This window comes from Zonotrichia albicollis, chromosome 9 (assembly GCF_047830755.1).
Source record: "Zonotrichia albicollis isolate bZonAlb1 chromosome 9, bZonAlb1.hap1, whole genome shotgun sequence".
NCBI lineage: Eukaryota > Metazoa > Chordata > Aves > Passeriformes > Passerellidae > Zonotrichia > Zonotrichia albicollis.
The window spans coordinates 22,801,786-22,815,447 of NC_133827.1; the positions used below are offsets into that span (position 1 = coordinate 22,801,786).

Consider the following 13,662-nt stretch of genomic DNA (forward strand, 5'->3'; position numbering starts at 1 on the left):
ATTACAGGATGAGAGATGACATATATCTTACACACTTGAATCTCAATCTTGTGGAAAATTACTCTATATGACAACGTGTCTTTTTAAAGGTCTTTCTGAGCTCTTTGATTTCAACTATAGAATCTGCAATGAGATGTAAGAGGTAGAGAATCACAGGAGAAAACACAGATGCAAATTCTCTTACAGAGCTCACAGACCAAGTCTGAACCGTGCCATCCAGCCTGAGTCTGACATTAAGGGACATGTAGTGCTTGTAGTGTCCTGTGTGACCATTGAGAATAATTGAGTTTCCCTCACTGATGACAAAAAATCCCCCAAAAACAATCATGAAAAAAAGGAAACAAAAAACCAACCAAAACCAAGCACGCTTGCTGCTGTTGCCTTTTGTTGACTTATGACTCTCTTAGGAGAAGGCCCCAGGATTTTGATTTCTAGGTAATTTGTATCATGATTCTACAGCAAGGCATGCCAACTGAACAGACACCCTGTGCTCCCTGAATGGACCAGAACACTCCAGGCACTGAGACCCGACTGCTCCTCACTTACCTTCATTAAAGGCTTCCATACAGCATGATCCTGAAAACTTGTCCTGAGCTGCTGGACAGAACGGGACAAACTGTGCAAACACCTGGAATGGAAGAGAAATCCTCCCTGTGAGACATGCACACCACCATGGGCACTGCTGTACACACCCTGCTGCCCCACAGGGATTCCTGAGCTGGGAGGGAGGCAAGGAGAAACCTGGGAACAGCCAGGAGAAAACCCTGCACCAGCCCAGGATTACTGCCCCTCTCCCCCAGGAGGGCTCCCAAGAGCAGAACTGAGATCAGGGCAGCTCTCAGACAGTGACAGGAGTTCTCCCAGTGCAGCCCAGGCTGTGCAGGGACAAGGACAGGCTCACCTGACTGCAGCCAAGCGCACCTTGATGCTGGACTCGGACAGGCCGTTAACAATGCGGTCCATCATGTTCTCAGTCTCAATGATCTGCACCAAAGAACTCAGGTCAGTGCACAGCCCACAGCATCCATGGCTTGCTGGGGTTTGGCTGCAGCATCTTCAGTGTTACATATAAAAACTGCAGCTAAAACCAGCATGCCACACTCTTGTCAGATTAAGGGGAAAGTTTTATGTATCTACAGACACAATTAGGAAATAAAAAATCTATATTCTATGTTCCACTATGGCTTTTAATCATCAAGCAACAAGAGGGTGATTTATATATATAAGTATCCATCTCTCTATCTACATAAACACATAAATTACCCTTAATGTCATATTAAAACAAAAGTGAGCATGTGTGATCACACAACATATACAAACTGCAGATCAGAGACAGGTTGTAGAGCTGGATATAAAAAATATCCAGTAGCTCACCTGCCATACTTAGACAAGGCCAGCACAAACACTTAAGACCAATACAAAAGGCAGTTAATACCCAGATGAATGATGGATTTTGCATAATAAATCAACTTTGGCATGTACACAGCCACTGCTTATTAAAAGCTGTGTACAAGGAGGACCTTCACTATTAACTAAAGCAACAAAACAGGAGTTTATGGTGTTGAATTCCGGAGATCTGAATGGTTCCCCACTGACAAATTTTCCTGATGTTATCATTTCACCCTCTGTTTACCTGCCTCTTCCTTCTGCTTTTCCCTTTTAACCAGCAAACAAACTCAGAAAACATTCCTGTCTTCTGCACTTGCTACATGACATTGCAAATCCATGATTAATTTAAAAAAATGCTCCTTCCAATTATTAATTTATTAAGTTCCCCCCACTTTCCACACATTAATTTCTAACTATGTGAGTGCCCCAAGCAACCAATCTCTTTGCTGTAATCTTTGAATCACCAACTGCTTTGTTATGACAGTGCAAGGCCTTGGTCACTTGAGAATCAGGAAACAAATTCTGACTTTGCTTATGAGCAGACTTTCCAGAGGTTTTTTTAACATTTGTCATATAATGGAATAAATGAGAACAGAGGTGTATTGTCTGTCTCAGAACACAAGTTTCAGAAATTTCTCATATGCCTCAACAATATTCCTTATGAGTAGCCAAGTACCAAAAATGCTGAAGGACAACTCCTTGAGCAAGTCTAGTTCATCACTGTGAAGATGCTCACACAACTAAACTTAACTTTTGTTATACTCTGATAGCAAGACATTAATTTTTCCTCCAATTCTATGAAATATGAAAATTCCTATTAATGGAGGAGAGAGGGCTCATTTCAACCTATTAACATCATAATGGGAAATCCCTGGGAGGGTGGGAATTGCTGCTTTCCCTGTGGCTGAGCAGGGCCCAGCAGGCTCCCTGGGCTCACCTTTTTGCGGATGTCCTCGTCGTTGGCCCCCAGCGAGGCGTAGAGCTTGAAGGCGGCCTGGCGCAGCTCGTGGGCGTGCTTCAGGTCATGGTCCAGCTGGGAACACAGCACAGGCACAGGCTCAGCCCCCAGAGCAGCTGCAGTGTCATATTCTGCTTTGTTCTACACTGCTGCTTACCCACTGTCTTGGTCTGCCACCCCAGGGGCAGCCAGAAGCACAAGGTGCTGCACCCTGAGCTCATCATGCAATAACCACAGTTAAGACTATGGCTCATTTCTCTACTGAGTAATAGAGAAGACAGCTTTGTCTTCAATTTGAGGCCAAAACAAGGTTAGGACTCTATCAAGACCATATTCAAGTAAAAGCTATTCTTATCTCTCAACAGAGACTTAGAGGAACTAGCCAGAAGGAGTGAAAATACTGAGAATCAAGACAAGTTTTATCAAGAGAACTGAAGCAAAACCAGGAGCCAAAGTTGCTCTCTAAATCTCATACCGTGTTAAGGAGGGTGAGGTTGGATATCAGGAAAAGGTTTTTCCCCCAGAGGGTGCTGGGCACTGCCCAGGCTCCCCAGGAAATGGGCACAGCCCCAAGACTGCCAGAGCTCCAGGAGAGTTTGGACAATGCTCTCAGGGATGCACAGGGTGGGATTGTTGGGGTGTCTGTGCAGAGACAGCAGCTGGACTCGATGATCCTTGGCGTCTCTTCCAGCTCAGCATATTCTACTATTTTATGATAATTAATGGGAGCACTAAAGGCATCATAAAATAGTGGTGTTTGAGATTGACCTTGCTTGGAACAGCAAATTTGGGCTCTCAGATCTCCTCATGTTCTCTGCTGAGAATAATTCTGTGACTGACTATCCTCAAAACTCAGTTCCAAAATGTTCTACCAAACAATGCAATCTTCAAAGTCTAACAAAATGCCAGGAAAATGACAGTATAAAGTAGAAAAGTGCTGAAATAAAAGAAATGTCAAAAATAAAGCTCTATGAGTAATTCTCTCCAGTGCAGCTATATTGGAGCAGAAGTATTAAAATATTATTTTATAAATATTTTAATATTATGTTATAAATATTTTAAGCAGACAAGTTCTCTGTTTGGCAGATTCCTCACTCACTCCTCACGTAGTTTTACCTTACAGGGTGCAGTTCCAAGCACTCTGTTCAAAGTCAGTACCCCGGATTCCCAGCTGGCTGCCTCTACAGACTTACTGCACACTCAGAGCACTGTCATAATATTTAGAATTGCCCCACTCACTTTTGGAACCTGATCATATTTTTGATGCTACAGCCAACATCCATTACTCCTCAATAAGCTGCTAAACTTCTTTTTGCTCAGTTTTTTATACTGTAACTAATTTTTTTTAATGTTTCATTTGCATTTTTACAGAGCATTTAAGAGGTTCTCTATGCAGAATTAACCCCATTCCATCAGGGTCAGAGAAATTACCCTGTCCCTTGGGCCAGTTTGAGAAAAAAAGCAAAGCTCTGTCATGTATTTTTTGGGCTCTTTCTAATAATCGGTTTCAGCAAGACTCCAAGGTACATCTGGTCTCTGTTTATCCAATGTCTTGCAAGTGCAGATAACTCCTAATACAAAACAGTGCACAACATCCACATGGTTTTGTGCTTAAACACCTCTAAATTTCAGATTTTCCACAGATCTGACCTAAGAATTGAAAACAAATCTCTCTTCACATGGATTATTCATCTCTTATGAAGCTGAAATGTGCTGGTTCCTGAAGGCAAGATGTTTAAACTTAGAGGATGGGAGGACCAGATATGCACACTTTTGTGTGGTTAATGAAGTCTCCAAAGAGCAGTAACTGAGTCTTGGAGAGTACAAACATCAAGAAACAAGTCCTGCAGCACCTCTGGTCACCCTTCAATTGAGGGCCTCAGGCACCAGGTTGTGGCAGCAGCTCTCTGGCCACAGAGAGCGGGCACAGACTTTTTTAGACAAATCTTGGGAAGCTGTGGCAAACTTAGAGGAAAAGAATTCAAACAATTATTATCTCTCTTTCTGTAAGCATTGTTTATAGCTATGGTTCTCTAGAGTGTGGTATTGATAACCACCAATAGTGTGTGAGGAGTTTTCACTTTGAGACCAATCAGGTCTTAGGTCCTATAAGAATATGGAAGGGCTTGAGAGCTGGCTTGCAAGCAAAGCTGAGTTAATAGAAGAAATAACAATAATGATTTTTGAGTGTATCTATAGCAAGGAAGAAGACAAGGCTGTCAGCACAGAAACAGATTAGAAAAGATATATGAACATTTTTGTAAGCTAGACTACATGCATAAATAGATGTGTCTACGTGCCTTACGAAATTTCTGTCAAACTTTTGCCAATTATATTGGTGTTAATTGCTTTGCACCAATGAATATAAGTTATTGTGATGTAGTTAATGACTTAAGATCACGCTTCTTGAAGAGTATATAAGCTGGAGAATATGCAGAATAAAAAACTTTTTCTTCTTAGACCCTGATCATGTGTGTATGTCACATCCAGCCTAACAGTGACATAAGAACTGTAGATTTCTAACAATAAAGTGTCTTTATGGATCATGGAATCAATGCTATGTGGTACCAGACTGGGGGCCCTACCACACCAGGTTTAACCAGGTTTAAAAAGGCCCATCCTGAGCTGGTTTCTTTTTGGTTTTGCCCATTCCTCAATGCCCAGAGCAGGTCAGGGAGCTCACCCTCTTGATGTCGGTGATGGCGCTGACGGAGCTGGGGTACTTGAAGTAGTCGGCCAGCATGACGATGAGGTGGTCGGTGATGCTGGCCATCCTCTGCAGCTCCACGTCTGTCTCTATCAGGTAGGCCAGAGTCTCTGCCCCCTCCACCCTCTCCTCCAGCAGTCTGTCCTTACTGCACATTCGAACCAAGCATGGCAGAGTCTGCAGAGATGAAATAAAAGCAGTTTCTAGTGTAGCTGCATTGATAAAGAAACTCCAAAGAAATGAAACAACTGTCCTACAGCAATGCTCTGCCATTGTTCTTTAGATAAGAACTTTCACACACACACACATTTCAGTGGGTTCAGACACTCCACACACAGAAGAATTGTTCAGGCATTGCTGAGTGTACAATCTCCTACTTTCACACAACCTCTCGCACAGCCAAAATTATGCAATGTTTGGAAGTAAACATAGACAAAGTTTGACAAAGCCTTGTAAAAATTTTTATAAATCCCCTCAGAAGTTGATATTTTCACAGGCCTGTTCTTGCTACACACCAGAATCAAAAGTACCCAAGCTGCCCTCAAGTACTTGACCCCTCCTGCCCTTCTGTGATCCAGGATTAACTAAGGACAATGCAGTCAGAAATAATCTCAGGGTTCCTTTCCCACACACTGGCTGCCTGGAGCAGAGGGCAAGGGAGGAATACTCCTCAGCAAGCAGCATATTTGATCAACCAGAAAAGCTAACCTGGAATCCAGGTCCATTCTGCCTTCCCTGACATGCCCCCTACCTTGGTTACACCCACACAACAGTTTTGCTCCACCTTCTCTACTAAAACAGAAAAACCAATCAAGTCTTTCTTTACCAGAAGCCCAAGGAAAAGTACTTAACTCTGGACAGGCCAATTCTCCAAGAGCTGGGACTCTGCTCCCTCAAGCCTTCCCAAATATGAAAATGGACAAGGAATAACACCAAGGTTTGTGCTTGTGCAATGCCACCAAGTTCAACAGAATAACTCTGGTAAATGTTGCTCAGAGGTATGTTGTGGAGACCTGAAATAACATCTAACCATTGACTGTTCAAATGATTAAACAGATAAATACCTGATCTCCATTGCACAGGAAACAGGACTTGCCTACATATTTTAGAAAATTAGATGTCACCTCAAAGACTGTCATTGAGGTGGTGAATCTTGCAGCTAATCCAGTGAGCCAAAGCACTCCCTTCTGCAGACCTGGCCTTGAGGCAGCAGGGAAGATTGTACACAGGCTCTCAAAAATTACATTCATGTGGAGTGAGAAAGAAAGAAAGAAGTGGAATTCCACTTCTAAATCACAAAGACAATGTATTTCTTAATTCTTTCCAAGGTCAAATAGCCTGAAATGAAATGAGCTATTTCTTGGAACTCAAGGGCTGGGCATTGTTAAGTCACTGGCTGCATGCACCCAAGAAACACAGATCTCATGTTTTTCAACACTAAGCAATTCCATCTGCTTAAAAACAGAGGCAAGAATTCTGACAGACACATTTTAACTGTTCCATTGGACCTACAGGTCAATACAGTGCAATTAATGCACAAGAGTAGGGGGCTGTGTAGGGGTGTAAGGTGGAAAGCCACAATGCACACCTGGCTAGCAGGTAAAAGTCTGGAAATGGACTGTAAAGATGGAATATCTAATTTTCATGGTATGGCTGGGATGTATCTGGGTTATCTGGACAGTTTCATTATTAGGATTCCAGAGAAATCATTTCCCTTCCCATCAAATCCATTATTTATCAGCCTTCTCTGCCCTTCTCAAGGGACTTTATTTTTTCCCCATGTTGCAGGCCAACCCACTACCCAAACTGAGCAATGAAAGTAAATTAAAACCATTTTGGAAATACACATTCTTGGCCCCCAAATGGAGGAAGTTTGATAGCAAAGGGTCAATAATTCCTGAATGCTAAAGGGGCCATCACTTCAGCTCAGCAGAGGTTGAAGGATTTGGGGCTGGATTAAGCACAGGGACACTGTGTTATCTTGCAAGTATGAACTCCTGGAGGAGGAATCACTGGGCTGCTTTGAACAAGGCAAAGGTTCTGTGCCTTCCTTCTCCCCTCACTTTTTTGTCTACTCTCAAGTACTACAACACATTTAATTCCACAGCCTCAAACATGGATTTGTGCTGAAGCAGTGCTCACAATGCTCAGCATTGTGCTCACAATGCTGCTTTTGCTGTGAGCTGGCCCAAGCACATCCCTTTGCAAAGGTTTGAAAGGATGGTGGTTTTTCCACAGGGCCCATGTGGAGCATGTGCAGCTCCACAGGCAGGGTCCAGCTCTCAACAGAGACCTGCCACTGGCAGCAGGCCCTGCTCCCTGTCCCAGGGCAGAGCAGCTCTGGAACACACACATCCTGACCAGGGCACAGCCCAATATGGGAGATTCATGAAGGGAAGGCATTTCCAAAGAAGAAAGGTGTGAAGGAGAGTGGGACTGGGAGAATGGAATTGTTACCCCAGTTCTGAAGGGTTGTAGGGAGAAAGGAGAGCAGAGAATTGGAGTGTCAATTCGGACCAAAGCTAAGGAGGAGGGTGAGGGAGAATGATGCAGCTTGGCTTCCTCAGCTGTGCAGTACCAGGTGCCAGTGCAGAACAGATGCCAATGTGCACACTGGAATGAACAGTACATTGCACTTTCTTGCACAAAAAGACAGGAGAGGCAGGGCCTTTGTCTCAGCCAACATGTAGATTTTTTATCTATCATTACTTGGGGAAAAAAAGGAAATCAGGGGGCTATTTTGTTTTAATTTAAAAAAACCCAAAAACCTCAGGAGAACTTAGTGCTTTGCAATCTTTGGTGTAACAAATTTTGTGCTACCTTTTATATGAGAAAATAAGACCACGATAAACCTACATGAGAAAACCTTTTGAACAGATAACTGTTTGAGGATCTGTCATGGTTAGCACAAAAAGAATTATTCTGTATTTACAAGGTGGTTGAAGCAGGACACAGCTCACCTTCAGAACGATGCAGGGATCGTCCGTCCGTATTGCTCCGGCTCTGCACATGGAAGTAAGGCTGCAACAACACAACAAGACACTGTCACCTACCATGGCTTGGGTGCACTCCAGCTGCTGCTGCACAACATCTGTCCCAATGAAACATCCTCCTGTGTTTGATTTAAATACATCACAGCTTACTGGGCCTGGGCACACAGACTCCTCCAGGTGCACTTTCTGTCAGTTTGCAGCGCAGGACCCCTGGCAGGATCACTGATCAATACACACAGCACACACTGCCACAAAGGGCACACCACCACCCTGCCTGAGCCCCACACCTTCTTGGTGTTTCTCATGGGCAGCTCCTCACAGCACTGACTCCTTCACAAAGCAGCCAACTGACTCCAGCTCCCTTCTCACCCAGCCACCCCACTCTTTTACAGCATCTTCTTCTCATTGCTTACAGCTGTGGCCTGTTAAAGCCAGGCCTGCTCCTAATCTTTGATAATTGGCCCAGCTGCAGCTCCTTAGGGGTAAGACTAATTTCTACACTACCTTTCTTATATTCTATCCCCTTACACACATCCAAAAGGAATAGCTTGCACTAAGCAAAGGTGCAACACACCCAGACCTTCCTCTAAGTACCTGCCCCTGGGTGTGCAGCCATGAACAGAGGAACACAGCTGTCTGAACACAGACACCCAGGCCCTGCCCCAGCCCAGGAGAGGTGGAATTGCTCTGCTGCCTGTCCGCAGGCAAGGCTTTACACTGTGCAGGGACCAGCACGCCCTCACTAACAATGAACCCAGCCAAGGCTCTGACACTGCACCAAGCCAGCATTTGGTCCTTATTAGACAACAGCTCACAGTGGATATGACAACCACAAGGTCTCACACAGCATCAGACACATTCCTAGTTCTTTGTTATGTACTTGTAAAGTGCCCCAAACTACCAGAAATGCAAAATAGTTCACCCATCAAAGAAAGTGTTTTTCTTTGAAGTGGTTTTGTTTTTACCTGCTCTGCTACAAGGCAGTGGAATGGAGCTGGAGGGGAACTGCTGTGCACCAGTTTCTCTTCTTTTAGCTTCTGAACTAACCACTGGAGTTGGGTTTTATCATGTCACAGTGGAGGTTAAAAAATGTAACTGTATTTCAGTAAAGGTAACTTAAAACTAACATGCCTGGACCCTCAGTTGAGCAGGCTGAAGTTGTACACAGGGTCAATCAGAACTGCTCAGCTAAGGAACAGCAATGTGCTGATATAACCATGGTGTGTTTCACCACATCCCTGAGCTCCTTCCAAGGGCCCCGAGTGAGTTTTCACCTCAGAGGCAGCAAACACTGATCCTCATTCTGAGTACACCCACAATCAGAACTCTCTTAATATATTATTTCTCTGAAAGTTAGAGCTAAGACTTGAATATTAGCACAGAGATCATGTGCTAAACTTTTACTGCCCAAGCCTTGCAGCTGACAGCAGGAAACTCTTTTTCATACCTGCAGTCAGGAGGAAAGCACTCATCCTGCAGCTGCCATTTAGTCTGGTGAGACCCTATTTGCCAGGCAAAGTAGCTCTATTTCAGCAATGAAAGAAAGTAATTTTTGACTTCAGGTAACATAGGCTTGGCTTAGCTGGAAGCAATTCTGGTGATTTTAGCAGGAAAGGTTACTGCTGCACTTGTAGCTGCAGAACACTCTCCCAAGGGGCATCCTGATCCTCCCTCTGTCCCAACACTGCTGCTCAAGGGAAGGATCTTTGCTCCATTTCAATCAAGAGGTATTACCCTGAATCTTCCAAGTCTACTTCAATTGTTGAGGGAAAAGAAAGGGAACTTCTTAAAGTAGTCTTGTATGCCAGTCCATATTCAATAGAAATTATAGAGAACATTCAAGAGGAAAAAACCCTCCTAGATCTGCATTCCAAAGAATGTAATGACAAATCAGAGCAACTGCAGATTAACTGACTGAAACTGGCAAGGTAGGGGTGAAATCTAATTTACAAGCAGAAAAAATCATAATCTATGACAATTTAAACCTACTATTCTCATTAAGAAAATGGAAGAGAGAGTCTGACTTGGAGGCAATCAGGTAGGAGATGGACCTACAGAAGAAAAAGCAGCAGGGCTTTGCAAACTCGGACTGCTGTAAAATTGAGAGCCCTAAAAAGGATGAGTGCCTGTGGACTAAATGGGAGAAACCCAATCTGAAATTGAAGACTGGTTTGTCTGGATTTCCCTGCAATTTTCTTTTGCTGCTTTTCACCACATCACTTTCTTTCATGCTTCAAAGATGAGCCAAAGTACTGCAATGCAACAGCAGAGGACGGCCCCCATTTCCTTCCATCAGCAAAGAACATCAGCAGACCTGGGAATGTCCATCTCAGAACAATCCCAATTCCAGCCTCTCTTTAAGACTTGTCAACTCCTTTATGTCTCAAGATTAGTAAAAAAATTGCTTTTAAGTATGTCATTCTCTATGTATTTTCTGACTTCTCAAAGAAACACATAAATCAATCAGAACTGAGACTGCTACAGTGCAATTAATTTAACTTGCCTTCTTCACTAAAAATTGCCTAACAAAACCAGTAAAACCAGACTGCTTGGGCCAATTGTGGTTGGAATTGAGGCTGGCAAGTCCCAAGACATACCACCTACATGGAGTGGGATTACCCAAGAACCCCCCTCATAGACATCCACATCACTGAAACTGCTTTCATGAATGAGTTGGGGCATCACAACCTGGCAGCATGAAAAGAATCACAGATCCTTCCTACCCCACCTGTTCCTCATCCAGAATCAAGAGACTTGTACTGACACAAGTGGCTGTGAAATTGTTTGGTGAACTCAGAGAACTCATTGCTCCTTGTCAAAAAAAAGCCATCAAAAACTAAAATAATAATCAAGCAACGCATCAGTGACCAAACTCCTGAGTTAAACTTAATTTTAGTGGTTCATACCAATGGGTGACTTTATCTCTTGAACCCCCTGGAGTGATTAATTTCATTGCTATCAACACAAGAAAAGGAAAATGATCCTAAAGGGTGTCAATCCCAGCTTATGGAGTGAGCATAACCAGGGTGCTGCTATTACAGAACTGGGTCACATCTTGGCACTGGGTAGGAAGTCATTATGGATCTGCACACAAATGTGCCCACATCAGCAGGGAAAGCTGAAGTACAAAATTAATTAATAACATTAATTCTGCTGTATGAGCTCATGAAGCCTGAAGAACAATCTGTTTTATTTAAAACAGTTGGGTAGAGGGACTAACTCTGCTCTCCCATTATCTTGGTGTAGTCTCCAACACAGCACAGCCACCAAGGATGACAGTTCAGAACTGTGCTCTGCCTGTTCAAAGCAAAACTTATCAAATCTAAGATGCATCTGAAAACCCATATGGTTGAACACACATTCCTCACAAAACTGCTGCCCAGCAATATTTTTCCCTGCTTATGTAGCAAAGAGGGAAAGTTACATTATAAAATAGGGTGAGACCACTTGTTCAAGGATTCAGATAATGCAAACAATACCTTTAATTATTCCTAAGATTTTACATCCCATATTACTTTGAAACAAGGAAGAAGTTGAACAGTAAGGATTAAACTCCCTGCTATTTCCCCAGTTCCTGAAGACAATTACCATTTGGCTGACGTGAGCTGCATTTCAATGGGCTTGTCCCTTTGTAACATCTTCACAAAAATCTGTGGTAACAATTCTCCATCAACAGACACTGCAAAGAGAGAGAGCTCCAAGTCATTCTCATTCAGCCAGGCAAAAAGTGAGTGTGAAACCAGCAGGAGCAGCAGCATTGCACTCACCATTGACCAGAGTCATGGATACCTGGGGGTTCTCAAAGGCAAGAACTGAGAAGCATTTCAATGCCTGCATTCGGACCTGTGTAAAAGCATAATATGAAATATCACCTCTGACTTCAAAGCAAAACTGGGCTACACAGCTGGATAGGCTTGTAGAAAACAATGTTATATAATCAACAAGAACTTGAGATGAAGAATCATGGCAGATGGAAACATCTAACTCACACCCTGACTTCTGTCATCTCCCTGTTGGAGCTATCCTTCTGTAGGGTATGTGGCAAACTCTGAAGAAAACCAGCAAGGTTAAAACATGGGAACTAAACAGGAACTTCTGGTCTTATTTGTAATACCTCACAAATGTGTAAAAAACAACAGAAGAATAGAAGAACACTATATAACGATGATACTTTTACTTTTCAGGGCTCATAAGTACATTAGAGAACCAGAAATATGTACCCTTGAGATTTCTATTTCAAATCCTTCAAAGGTGGGCTTAATAAAATGTCTAAAGAGAGCCACCCAACTGCAGTGATTCCAAACTAATCTTAGAACAAATGTACACCGTAAGTTTTACTGCCATTACACAGCTTCAGGTACACCTAGGTGAAAAGGATGGACAAATTTCTTCATCTTGGCTCCTCCTTCTTCAGCCCAAAGTTTTGATTTAATCAATGTTTCATGGCTGCCTAGTTCCTGAAATCTTTATAACTTCTTTTTTGCCACAGGGAAGATAACCATTATCACCTTCCCAGAGCACAGAACCCAGATCAGTTCAGGTATTAGTCTTTGACTTGGCCTTATACAGCTGCACATGTTTAAACTGTGTTCTTGTCTTCACAAGTGGAAGGACTGGGAAGGAGCTGACCCTCCTGGCCACCAAGTTACAGGTAAAGTGTGATGTCCTCTGAGGTGATGGTCCAAGATGGACTTCCAAAACACAACAGAGAAGGGAGCAGAGGCTCAGGAATTCAGGGAGCACAACACACAGGCAGCTGGTGGCCCCCACACATTCCACACCCATCTATTTTTACAGGTAGGACTTCCTTTTCAGGACAGGCCACACTTGCTTCTCTTCAGCTTAACTTCTTATTCTCATTTATTGTTCAACAAATTGACCACTTGAGTTGCCAAGTTCCTGTTCTTCTTTGGAGCAATGCTAGGCAGCCCTGTTTTCATTACTGCTGCTTTAACTTTACAGTACAATAGCTCTGGTTTTGACAGAAATGGCAAGTAAAAGCAACTGTTATTCTACAAATACACATCATACCTGTTTATAGCTTTGGTTCACAGCACAGACATGGTTTTGATAATCTCCATTTGAATTCTTTTCATAAACACATGTTAAACAGAGTAGATGAAATGCCTTACTTTGTAGGAGGCGGAGACCAGCAGATGTGCAATGTTCTGAACAGCTCCATGGTTAAATAAGATTGTCTGGTGATCTGGACCCTTCAAAGGAAACATAACACAGGGTTTTTTAAGACAACATGCAAGAGATTTCCCCTGTCTGCAATTTATTGTTAAATATTTAAGATACATTTCCTAACATTTACTTTGTAATCAGCTGGCATAACAATTTTACTTTTTTTATATATAAACAACTTCAACTTGTATTTTTATAGCATTTGCTCTTTTATGGTAATCATTTCCACTCCTTCAATAGGCAATGACATCAGCTCTCACAAATGAAGAAACATGGATAGAGAACTTCTGTTTTTGCTCTTCCTACTGGAAACAACTGAAAGCTCCTGATTTTCTCTACAAATCACATAAAATACCAGCAGTCACTAATGTCTTCCTCACTGTTAATATTAAGCATTTTCAACAATTCTAACTGCAGAAGGGAAGGGA

The 13,662-nt window shown here is 42.8% G+C and overlaps 1 protein-coding gene across 3 annotated transcripts in view; it reads right to left on the reverse strand.

The window, feature by feature from the left end:
* Positions 1-13,662, reverse strand: part of ARMC8 (armadillo repeat containing 8) — a 60,979-nt gene that overhangs the window by 9,676 nt on the left and 37,641 nt on the right. For all 3 annotated transcript variants that reach the window (XM_005489565.4, XM_005489563.4, XM_005489564.4), the window contains 8 exons: positions 13,180-13,260; positions 11,815-11,890; positions 11,636-11,726; positions 8,015-8,075; positions 5,031-5,231; positions 2,327-2,422; positions 902-984; positions 547-628 (listed from right to left, as the gene is read on the reverse strand). In XM_005489565.4, the coding sequence (XP_005489622.2) occupies positions 547-628; positions 902-984; positions 2,327-2,422; positions 5,031-5,231; positions 8,015-8,075; positions 11,636-11,726; positions 11,815-11,890; positions 13,180-13,260 (771 nt within the window). The remainder of the gene's footprint in view (positions 1-546; positions 629-901; positions 985-2,326; positions 2,423-5,030; positions 5,232-8,014; positions 8,076-11,635; positions 11,727-11,814; positions 11,891-13,179; positions 13,261-13,662) is intronic.